The sequence below is a fragment of the Myxocyprinus asiaticus genome, chromosome 48 (assembly GCF_019703515.2).
Source record: "Myxocyprinus asiaticus isolate MX2 ecotype Aquarium Trade chromosome 48, UBuf_Myxa_2, whole genome shotgun sequence".
NCBI classification, from domain to species: Eukaryota; Metazoa; Chordata; class Actinopteri; order Cypriniformes; family Catostomidae; genus Myxocyprinus; species Myxocyprinus asiaticus.
This window is the reverse complement of record NC_059391.1, coordinates 13,129,981-13,142,211: the sequence shown is the minus strand read 5'-3', so window position 1 is coordinate 13,142,211 and position 12,231 is coordinate 13,129,981. Positions and strand designations below refer to the sequence as shown.

At 38.1% G+C, this 12,231-nt stretch overlaps 1 protein-coding gene across 2 annotated transcripts in view; it reads right to left on the bottom strand.

Annotated features, from left to right (window-relative positions):
- Window positions 1-136: 136 nt before the first annotated feature.
- wasla (WASP like actin nucleation promoting factor a) overlaps window positions 137-12,231 on the bottom strand; it is a 27,154-nt gene continuing 15,059 nt past the window's right edge. For both annotated transcript variants that reach the window (XM_051692882.1, XM_051692881.1), the window contains 6 exons: window positions 10,855-11,035; window positions 9,649-9,691; window positions 8,127-8,280; window positions 3,399-3,913; window positions 3,151-3,256; window positions 137-1,288 (listed from right to left, as the gene is read on the bottom strand). In XM_051692882.1, coding sequence (XP_051548842.1) covers window positions 1,227-1,288; window positions 3,151-3,256; window positions 3,399-3,913; window positions 8,127-8,280; window positions 9,649-9,691; window positions 10,855-11,035 — 1,061 coding nt within the window. In that variant the 3' untranslated portion in view covers window positions 137-1,226. The remainder of the gene's footprint in view (window positions 1,289-3,150; window positions 3,257-3,398; window positions 3,914-8,126; window positions 8,281-9,648; window positions 9,692-10,854; window positions 11,036-12,231) is intronic.

Below are 12,231 nucleotides of genomic sequence, written 5' to 3'. Positions count from 1 at the left end.
GAGATTAATAAAACTGAGTCAGAATTTGGGTTGCAAAACATTCTGAACAAACCAATTTACCATGTGAACATTTAGATTTTTCTCCTTAAGAGGCTAAACTTACAGTATAAGTAATACAAGTGTAGATTACCAACAAATGCACCATCTCTCAGGTTTGTAAATATAACCATTTATTTAAGAATAGAATTTAGAGTTTTCATTCCACATTCCAATCCACTTGTAAGATTTGATGTCAATGTAACATTTTTTGCAGCACTATCCTTACAGGACAGCAATTTCAATTCAGACAAACAATACTGTTAAACCAGCATTCATTGTTCACAAAGGTTTGTTTGTATTTTCATTACCTTGAATGTAGTTGTCAGTCAAGCATTGACTTTTAAAAAGCTTCTAACAAAAGGAAGTTTAAATATTTTGTTGTGAAGTGCTTTGTTTTTATTTTCTTGATATGACTGGAAATTCTATCTTTGAGAATTGATGGCTTTTCACATACTCACGACTTTGCCAGTTTAAAATTACAGTATATATTTTTTCTGTTAATAAAGTGAAACCAAAAACTCAAAACTGTCTATTCTGTGACGTGCAATGTAGTGTGACGTTTTAAGTTGATCGTGATTACCACAGAAATCATACTTAAAGTATTCAGCCAATGTGTTTTCATCCTGCAATGAATTTCCTTTCGTTATTCGTGCAAAAATATATATAGCCTCAATATATCAGCCTGGTGTGCATTTACATGGGAAACAATACAGGGACATATTGATAGGAGACAAAATCTGATAGGAGAACCTCTTACCAAATCTAAGAATTCTAAACTAGGACTTGAATAAGAAAATCGAAGGTAGAGAAAAGTAGGGTATGAAAATAGTGTTATCTAAATAATTAATTAACAATTAATAAGGACATTGCGTGTCCCGTCTATCTCCCTTTCCCCTCTCAAAGGGAAAAAAAAAACATTCAGGTCATTATTCATGAATCCTGGCATAAAACTTCACATGGTTATTCCAGGAGATTATTTTACAGAGGATAAATGACAATACTTTACAGATTACATGAGGTATTGCACAGATTATTAAAAAAAAGCCAAAAAAAAAAAAAAAAAAAAGGCAACAAAAATGTACAGCGATTTGAAAAAGAAAAAAAAAAAATACACAGAATTGAGTAAAATTTGGGGAAGTGATAATTTAGTATCATTTACTCTACTGGGTGGGATTAGTGTTGGGGGATTAATCATCCCATTCATCATCATCCTCAAAGTCTTCGTCATCTTCGTCATCCTCATCTTCATCTGAGGGACCAAAGATATTGCAAAACCACAGTAAATATTTCAATAGTTAATGCTGGATTTCACTTTAACTCACAAACGGTAGTGAATTTCATCTAAACAATGTGTCATCTAAAAGGACATTTCTTTGTACAGTGGAAAAATCCACCCAAAAATGATATTAACAACTTTCCATTTCTCACAGAGTATTTTATGATACTTTTATGGTGCTTTTCAGTTCTTTTTGAAGCTTGAAATCTCCAGTCCCCATTCATTTTTATTGCTTGGGAAGAGCAAACAGTACATTTTTCAAAGTTCCAAGCAAGCTATCAGGGGTTGCAATAAAATGAGGGTGAGTAAATGATGACAAAGCATTGATTTTTGGGGGAACCATTTCTTTAAGGAACTTACAAACTAGAGTTTATGCGATGTAAGAGAACACTGTGAATCCACCGATTTCAAAGGGGATTGTGCATCGCAAGAAAACTTCTGATACAATGCACTCTAAAGCCTGATTTATACTACAGAAGAAGGCAAACTTTTTTCTCCTGGATGAACTACAGCACCCTAGGCGACAGAAGCCGGCTTTTATACTACGCACAACGTCATTTTAAAATGTGTTCATTGAGGGTGATGTCACGGTGTTTAACGTTCTGTTCCAGCCGCAAGTAAAGCTGATAATGCAGGTTTTTCTCTCCGTGGACCGCTGCATTTAGCGCTGTGTCACTTCTTTCCTTTATTAAACTTGTCACTTGTTAAAACTCCATCTCTCTCTACTCTCTAGTCATTTGTTGTGTCCACGCTGTCTTTGTAGAATTTGTGTTGCAAATCATGTAAAAAAAGTATACTTCTGCACAATCTTTGAGAGACGAGCTTCAACGTTTTCCATTTTAATGATAGTAACCTAGGTAACAACTCCTAAGCTGGCACGCGCATTATAAATAAAAAAAACGTCATGTCCAAACCACACCCACAATTAGTTTTAACCAATCATCAATGCTCTTCGACCTGCCACGTTTTCCTAGGTCAAGAATTTCAGAAATGGGGGGTCTGGGTAGCTCAGCGAGTATTGACACTGATTACCACCCCTGGAATCGTGAGTTCGAATCCAGGGTGTGCTGAGTGACTCCAGCCAGGTCTCCTAAGCAACCAAATTGGCCTGGTAGCTAGGGAGGGTAGAGTCATATGGGGTAACCTCCTTGTGGTCGCGATTAGTGGTTTTCGCTCTCAATGGGGCGCGTGGTAATTTGTGCGTGGATCGCGGAGAGTAGCATGAGCCTCCACATGCTTTGAGTCTCCACGTTGTCATGCACAACCAGCCACGTGATAAGATGCGTGGATTGACTGTCTCAGAAGCAGAGGCAACTTCGCCACCCGAATTGAGGTGAGTAACCGCGCCACCACAAGGACCTACTAAGTAGTGGGAATTGGGCATTCCAAATTGGGAGAAAAGGGGATAAAAAATAAAATAAAATAAAATAAAAAAAGAATTTCAGAAATAGGAGAAATATCACCAAACGAAAACCTTGGCAGAACAAAAGCATCATTGCATTTCGTCATCATTTGTAGGTGAACTAAGAGAAGCCTGTTCACCCAGTAAATATAAATTAACCTTAAGCAAGGCATCCAATGACTAAAAAAAAATTTCAGAGAGGTGGGTCCAGTTTAGCTTTCGGAAATCCAATTTGCTGTATTCCTGCTTGATTTCAAACTGGCACAGCACTTTCTACTCCTTTACGAATCTTAGGCATTCCTATACATCAAACACTGCTACAGAGCTTTCTTTAGTGTATAAGTGCACTAAATGTACAGTCAGTTGTTATTTAAAAGCTCTTTTTAATGACCCAATATAAATAAACACTTGGGAGAGTGGAAAAGGCACTTACCCGAGGAGTGGATGGCTTTGCTTCTCTTTTGCATCACCTCCATCAGAGCTCCAACAATGCCTGCTGACTGAGCAGGGGTGGGTGGTCCTGAGTCATTATCTGATACCTGTACAGTCAAAATAGATAAGAGTTCTGTCAACTCACTCCCCTTAAATAATCCACTTTTTACTGTAAAATCTAATAAAAGTTGAGAAGTTCTATAATAAATAAGTAAAAAAAATATTCTGGATAAAGGTAGTGATCCTCACCGTTTTAAGCTGGATGCCCTGTCGGATCTGGTCGAGTAGTGCGTCTCGCCCTGTGGATGATACTGGCCTATTGTTTTGCTCCACTTTTTTCAGACTGGCACCCTCCCTGATTTGCTCCAGCAGAGCTGACTTGCCACCCATGGGCGAGGGTGTGGGTTCACTATGGCCCCCATCCATTTTCGAAGGAGGTGGAGGTCCAGGTGGAGGTGGTGGAGGGGGAGGCGGAGGAGGGGCAGCTCCTCCAGATGTTGGAGGTGGTGGTGGGGGTGGTGGCATGGAGGCGGGGGCAGGTGGAGGAGGAGGTGGATGTCCTCTACTGGGAGGTGGTGGTGGAGGTGCTCCCATGGTTGGCCGGGATGGAGGAGGTGGAGGAGGGGCGGATGTGGGTGCCCTTGAAGGTGGAGGGGGTGGTGGGGCTCCTCGTCCCCGCACTGGAGGTGGTGGAGGTGGGGGCCCAGAAGTGTGAGGAGGGGGTGGGGGAGGTGGGCCACCTCGGGAGGGTGGCGGTGGGGGTGCTGCCAGTCAAGAAAATGAAGAGTTGTCAGCATGAAGGTAAATAAACACTCACCTTTTTTTTATTTTATTTTTTTTATCATAGTTCAAAGTCAACATAAAACAGTATGAAATCCACTTTACTTATTCAAGACAAACAGCATTTTTAAAATAATTATGTAGTTGCACTTCATGTTTATATTCTATAAGAGTTATTTTTGATCATCAATGCATCTGGAAAGTGGAACTATCATTTTGTGGTCTTCGCCGCAATATCTAGGGCAGGGGCACTCAATAGGCGGACTCCGGTCTGGATCCGGACCAAAAGGACACTTCAATCCGGAGCGAGATCTAAATCTTTGTGCTAATTATCTGACACCTGGCTACGTGATTGTGTAAGCATACGTGCACAGAGCGCGAATAGCGCATTCCGCACTCTCTAGAGTGGGAATAAAGCGCGTCCAGCACTACGCAATTATTCCTGCTCTCCACGCATTGCCTCTCTCCCCGCTATAGACATGAGGCGCCGCATAAAGCCTGATTTACTGTATGTAGTAGCAGGCGCGGTTATTTTAACAATAGTAGCCTGCTACAGATACTGCCATCTTTCACTTAAACACACTGTAGAAAAAAAATTAAGCAAAGTGAAACTATCTTCATCTGTCTGAAATGTTAATCTGATGTTTCAGCTAAGCCACCTCTGTGTCAGGACGTTTTTTTCTGTCTAAATTTAGCTTCATTAATCTGCATTTTAGGAGCCTTTTTTATAATAAAAAAAATGATTTTTGTTCTAATAGTGTGAAAATGAACCAGAGATGTCATTATGGCATGGATGGCAAGGAAAGCCTATTTATACTTTAAGCAAACAGTATTTTAATGCTTCACTGTTGTTATGTAAATTGTTTGTTTGTTAGTAGATTCTCACTTTATGGAAAATATAAAAATGGTCAATTCAGACTTTTACATTTTTATACATTTTCTCTCAGGGTACACCTCTGAACCCCCCATACAGTAGTTTTATCCTTCAAAAGGCCTCCTATATCCCATACACATACTATATATTCTGGATGTAAGAGTGTAGAAAATATCTCTCAGACTCTACTACTTTTGCTGTCTCTGGGCCTCCAATGTCCTCATCTCTGCCCAGTTTTGAAGAGACTATTTTGACTGTTTAGGATTTATTTTTTATTTCTTTACAAAGTAGGCTACTATTGCTGCCAATGTGGCAAGTTATAAAGACTATTAAAAAATATACAGTACTATGCAAAAGTCTTATGCACATAAGATGTTTCACAAAAGCATTTGTCTTCAGATGGTTATTTATATCTTCAGCTTTAGTGTGTCAATAGGAAATATAAATGTTAGACTCCCAAACATTACTTTTGCAAATATAAGTAATAAAGAGCAGAAAAGAAGAACAGGGAACCCTGCAACAGATGGCATGACCCCAACAGAACATCGAGTTAGTCTGGGATTACATGAAGAGATGGAAGAAATGTAGACAGCCTAAATAGATAGAAGAAATGTGGCAAAGTCTCCAAGATGCTTGGAACATCCTATCTGCCAACAACACAGAAAAACTGTGTCCAGGTGTACCTAGGAGAATTGGTGCTGTTTTGAAAGCAAAGGTGGCCACACCAAATATTGATTTAGCTTGTTTGATGTTTCTGCACCTTGTATGACATTAAGTGATAAATGAAAACTATGTATGGCATTATTTTTTTTAAGACATCCACACAATGCAACAGTTTTCACAAATGCCTAAAACCTTTGCACAGTACTGTATATTATATAATTTCATAGCCATGACTACTGACACCATGTAAGCTATGTATTATCCGGACATTTGCTGGGAAGGAAATGTAGAGACCGGACCTCTTGGAACTTTAATTGAATACCCCTGATCTAGGGAAGTATGGTTGACTTGTGAGAGTGATCTGCTCTTCGCTCTACTATCCCTGGAACATTTATATCGAGGGAAGCCTTGTATACGCCTGTGCATATGAGTGCTCCAGACAGGATGGTGCAGAGCAGAGCACTTGTGCAAGTAGTGCTGCAGTGGAAACAAGCTTCAAATGCATCATGCAATGCAAGTTTTAAATGAGAAGCATTTTAAGAGTAGAGAGCGAAATGAACACCATTAACTTGGCTTCTGTGGCTCAAACTTTCGCTTTGTCAGCCACCAAAACATTTTAAATCCAGGATAAACCTTGATGGCAAATATCAGTAGCCTAAAACAATGCCTAAACAACTGTTTGTCTATTGGTTAAAGAGAGAGTTCATTTTTCTCATCATTTATTCACCCTCATGCAATCCCAGATGTGTATGATTTTCTTTCTTCTGCAGAACACAAACAAAGATTTTTAGAAGAATATCTCAGCTCTTTTGGTCCACACAATACAAGTGAATGGTGACCAGACCTTTGAAGGTCAAAAAGGGACATAAAGGCAGCATGAAAGTAATCCAAGTGACCAAGTGTTTTAATTAATATTTTCTGAAGTGATATGATAGCTGTGGGTGAGAAATGTATTCATATTAAAGTAGTTTTTTACTGAAAATCTACACTTTCACTTCCACATTTTGGTGTGGAAATGACTTTCAATTTCACATTCAGCCACCTACTGGTCGGGGCTGGTCAAAGGTGAAGATTTATAGTAAAAAAGTGACTTAAATATTAATATGTTTCTCACCCACACCTATCATATTGCTTCAGAAGACATGATTTACCCACTGGAGTCTTATGGATTACTTTTGTGTTTCCTTTATGTGCTTTTTGAAGTTCTGGTCAACATTTACTTGCATTATGAGGACCAACAGAGCTGTAATATTCTTCTAAAAATCTTCATTTGTGTTCTGCAGAAGAAATAAAGTCACACATCTGGGATTGCATGAGGGTGAGTAAATGATGAGAGAATTTTCATTTCTGGGAGAACTATCATGAACGATAATTTTTCCCACCCACGCAGTCTAGGTGATGTCAGCTGAAAATGTGCAGAGATTAATCATGCACAATAAGACCAGGAATATGTATATTTGAAGTAAATTGATTTCATGTTGACTTGAAAATAGCTGGAGTAAGACTTCACCACCAGGTTAAACCTTTTTTTTTGCACCACAAAACCACCTCAACATTAGCATTATAAACGTTATCTCACACTTCAAAAAGTAAATAAATAAATGCCTCATAAAGAATCACAAAGAAGAGGAGGCAGGCCTTTACTCAAAATGTGTTACAATCATTAATATTTTCAATTCAAGTCTACTAATATGCTCATGCATAACTCACTAGACTCATATAAAGTCACATTAAATTCAACAGGCACTCTCACACCTTGGACATGTCATCTAAAGTGTTAATCAAATAAACAATCAAAACAACCCACACCAGCTTGCAAAGACTCAGACCTCTTATTCATGCAAATCTGAGCCTAGGTGCACTCAGAAACACACATGTTCTACCTACCACACCACCTGGGAGGATCTGAAGACAAACCACATAGACAGATCAAATATAGTAATGTCATAGCTGCAGCCAACTTTTTTTGTAAAAGCCTCTGTTAAAGTTCTGTGTTTCTAATACATTATTTCTTGCTTTAACAGAATATAGAACATGAAAGCATACACTGAATATATACAGTATAAGAATATGCTTCTGTTTGCTGCTTCTTGGGGTGAAAAATATTACACTTCAAATTCCTGCAACATTGCATTCCCTCATTTATAAGCAAGTTTTGCCACTGCTTATTAACCCTTCAATGTTACCTTGGAGATATCCTAATGATGTAGTAGATAAAGAAATTAAGCTGAATAAAAGGTCTTTTTTTGTGGTTATTTTTGCATCTACACTTGAAAAACATTCATTTTTTTTTTTTAAGTGGTCCTACATGTGAACTTCTTCAATGGTATATATTTGGGGAGTAGAGAAGAAAAGCATTTGGAATGTTTGTGAAACCCATTTGGAAATGATCATTATTTTTGCAATAACCATTACATGTTTTTAATACAAGTTTGACAGATTTTCTGTGGAGCATTATGTTTCATGTCATGTTGTGCCTAATTAGGATGAAGTGTTACTATGACCGTGGGAAAAATAAATTCTTGATAAAGGCCTGCAACAGGCCAAACAACTGTTTTGACCGATTATGGTTGGTGCACAGACCCCAGAGATATAAATATGTGAGGCCACAAAATCGCAGGTGTTCAGTGCAGTGAGTATCTGACAGTGATCTGTCTCACCTTGTCTCCTCAACTCATTCTTCACTGCCTCTACACCTCCCTTCTTCTCAATGAAGTCATAGATGACCTTAGACGTCTCCTTGTCTTTCAGCTGGGCCTCTGAGATGCCACACATGTCAAAAAGGTTCTTTAGCTCTGGGTCCAAGTTATTTAACTGCAATAACAAGTAAGACCAAGTATTAAAACACATTTTCACAATCATCATCGTTGCACATTGAACTAATATTAACATTTTGAAATTCAAGGGAACTGTGCATTGATCAAGATTCTCATTTTTCTCAAGAAAATAATAGTGCTTGCAAGGCGACAATAGAACAGTGCGAATTTGTGCAAAAGACACTCTAGTCTATTTTCAGTCTAGTATCTACAGTGCTGCTAAGGTGTTCAGAGTAGTTTTTACTGTGTTGCTACATGGTTGCTAGGGAGTTCTGGTTGGTTGCTTGCTGGCCCAATTCTCTATGATATTAAGGTTCCTAAATATGGCTCAGATCCCTCTTTCAAAGCAAGTCAATAGGGTTTTTTCGCTTGTTTTATGGTTTGCAAAAATCGTCTGATCGCTTACAAAAGAAACAGCACAACTCTCATCAATAAGCCACATGATTTCAGGTATCTTTCATGTTTGGAACTCAAAAAGTGCGAGTTACGAACTAAATTCCGAAGTGTAATACTTGGGGTTAAGGGTTTGCTTAATTCCCTTACCTTAAGTAAGAGCAATAGTAATGCTTGCCTTAGCAAGCACCACTAAATATAGAAAGAGGGAGAAAGAGAGAGAAAGAGAGTGAGAAAAAGAGATTAACAGTAAGCAAGAATGAAAAGACCAATCCCAGTTCAGTATGCCAACAGATTTAAGAAAGATCAATCGCAATTCAGAATGCAAATATTACAGTGCTGCCTTGCAAGCACTGTAATAAACCATTTTCCCAGCTAAACGCCATGCTTTTATCAAATCCAGTGCAATCCTGCCACCTTGTGGTGAAACTGCTAATGGTAAACACAGAGGGTTTAAGTAAAACCAGCCATTATGTCATGCAGGACATTCCACCGGCATGCACAATGCAACACTTGAAATGCAAGGGCTTCTTGACAGCATTTGCATATTTTTCCAGAGACTTAAAGAGTAACACCATCAAACTTTAAATAAAAAAAAAAAATACAATGAATAAAAAAAAAATACAATGAACATATTTTATTTTACCCACAATTACATAGTTGGCAGGACCTGCAGTAGTTCCATAAAAAATGGTTTGCCATAAATCAATATTATACAAATTGTGAATGAATGTATACTGCAATACTGTGTACAAACTCAGAATGTGGATTGTGTCGTGGGCGAGAGGCTGCATTTTCAAACATCAGATGCGTCAGCTTGCATGAACACAAGGCTATTGAGGCATTTCATCATGCCATGTCTACACAGGTCAGCATTGTTTTCCTATGAGAGATTCTGCATTATGCATGTGAGAGCCTGTATGAGACAGAGAGAGTGTTTTGTTGGGGTGACAGCGAGTCATTGTGTACTCACATCGAAACCTGTGTTCGGATCCCAGCCTACATGTCCGATGTGCCTGTAAAACATTGCATTAAACACGAGAGAGCTCAGGTCAGTGCCAATACAGAAGCACAAACTATAACATGACGTGCAACATGAGGACTAAAAAAAAAAAAAAAAAAAAAAAAAAGGCTCTACCAAACTATATGCATTACATGCTAAAATACAGATTTTCTAATAATTTGCAATTTTCATTTGATCAATCCCAACATCAATTCTTAAAATCCTGATATTGATCTTTCACTTTTAGTTTAAAGTAGGGCTATCATAAATTTTTTACAAAATTAATTTTGGCATGCAGATTAATCAAAATATTTGCAATTAAAGGCACATATTCATATTTGCTGAGAAAGGCCTCCAAATAAGTATAATTAAATATAAATTATATTACAAATTAATTCAAATAATGATCAAATATGATTATTCAGATAGAAATATATTGCATTATTGTGACAGATGACATAATAGCACAAGTCAACATATTGTTTGTTTTATTCCCAGATCATTGACCATAAGACTAAAGTCAACAGCAATCCATTTTGCAATTGAGTTTGTCAATCTGTCCCGTTCTTGCGTTGTGTTATTTTTAATTGTTGGTCTATGTACATACGCGTCAGATGAATGCTGTGAGCATCTCACTGGTTTTCACTATTCAGCGTCATAACCGTTGCCTTTTTAAAAACACGGTGTCAAGCTAAAAGTAATCGAAACTTTGAAAAGAGTCTTGAAATTCTTGCATTTTGTTGTGCATTGTCGATCTGTCAAGAACTCGTTTGTGTGAGCAGCTTTCATTCTGCTAACGTGCGCTGACAGCCCCCTGCTGGTGCGGCTCGTAAAAACACTAAATTACTTAACGCTTGAATTGCTCCGATGGTAGGAAAATACTTTACGCAATTTACGTGCGTGCCAGGAGGCATGATAAATTGCGAATATTTTTGTAACGAGTTGTTTTTTTATACGGTACAATCACACTAAATAAATGCATTAAATTAACAGCCCTAAACCAAATTAATCAGAATTAAAATCACATTGAATGAAGCACTTATAAATCAGAACTGAATCAAATAGGGAAATCTGTATCGATACTCAACCCTATTATAATATGCAATTCTGATATCACTTCCTGCAAACACAGGATGTCCTTTTGCTGACTGAAATTGTTAAGACTCAAAGACTCACTGAAAGTTGCTTGGTGTCCCAATATCAGCCTTTGTGAGCTTCTTCCTCTTGCTCTTCACCTTCTTTTCTTTCTTGTTAAGGCCACTGTGCACCATATTATTCATGTGGGAATTGTTGTGGAAGCGCATGTTGTTTATCTCCGGATTTTTTATGTCCACCGTCGCCATCGGGAGAGCAGGTCCTGGGCACATGACAACAGTCATTAGCTACAGTCTGACAATCCCGAACCGGTTATACATTTCCATGTGAGGAGGACAGAAGTCCTCGCTGGTCGAGCTCTGAGAGCTTGTGTTGACAAAAACAGCTAATTCTCTCCATGCATAAGCACTGAACACTGAGGGGGCGTCACACAAAGTTGGTGTTCTTCACAATCCACATGATTGAATCACACATATTCTTGACAATTATGTTTGACGTCCCATTCAGTCAATCTTCAGATAATGCTTGTTGTTTGGCATTATGATATACACCATTACAGATACTGTAACTGCAGCCTGATCTCTTGAAGATTACGTGACCATGGCAACATTTATGCAAAATGAAATGACGTGCCTTATTATACGTTTCACTGCAGTTTCCCAGAGAAATGTCCAGCGGGGGGGCGCCAAAAGCGAGTGTAATGCTGTCGTAATTAGATGAGGTTTTTAAGGTGAACTTTAAATGGAGGTTTTAATGAGTAAAATGTACCTCCCTTACCTAAAACTTTAACCTAACCCTTACCAATAGCGATCTAAAATCATACGAAAGATGAACAAAACAGACATCCTTACCCTAAACCAACACCTAAACCTAACCGATAGTGTCCAAAAACAAAATGTGAAATGAAAAGCACATTTTCTGAAACAATCACATCATTTCGTGTCACTTCTATGACACTTTCATTTTCTATCAGGTGAGCTACCACGTAAGCGAATCACCTGGGAATGTGTAAATGTAGGCGAGTCTGTAATACAAGCTTTAAAATGTATTGTTTTTCAAATTACGCGTTATAGTAAAAGTGTTTTCATCTCATAACAGAGTGCGAGTAATAGTGCGCAAAATAAATCAGCCATTATAGTCGTAATTTGTGTGAAAGTGAATAAAATGCACAGTTGTCGTAGCACCTCTAGTGTTAATTTCACCAGGAAACTGTGACTAAATGTAGGATTCAGCAAGCAAAAGTCAGTTTGCAAAAATGTAGTTATAGTAACGTTCATTCTATAAGACACGGTTGGATACCTGGACCTCCACATTTAGTCAAAAATTGACACATTTGACAAATGCATGTTTCTCATGATCTTAGAAACATTTTGATCTAAAGACTTGTGCTTAAATGCTTGAAATAGATTTTGTTGACAAATAAAAACTGTGCTTTTTTTTTAATGGATGACTTGGACC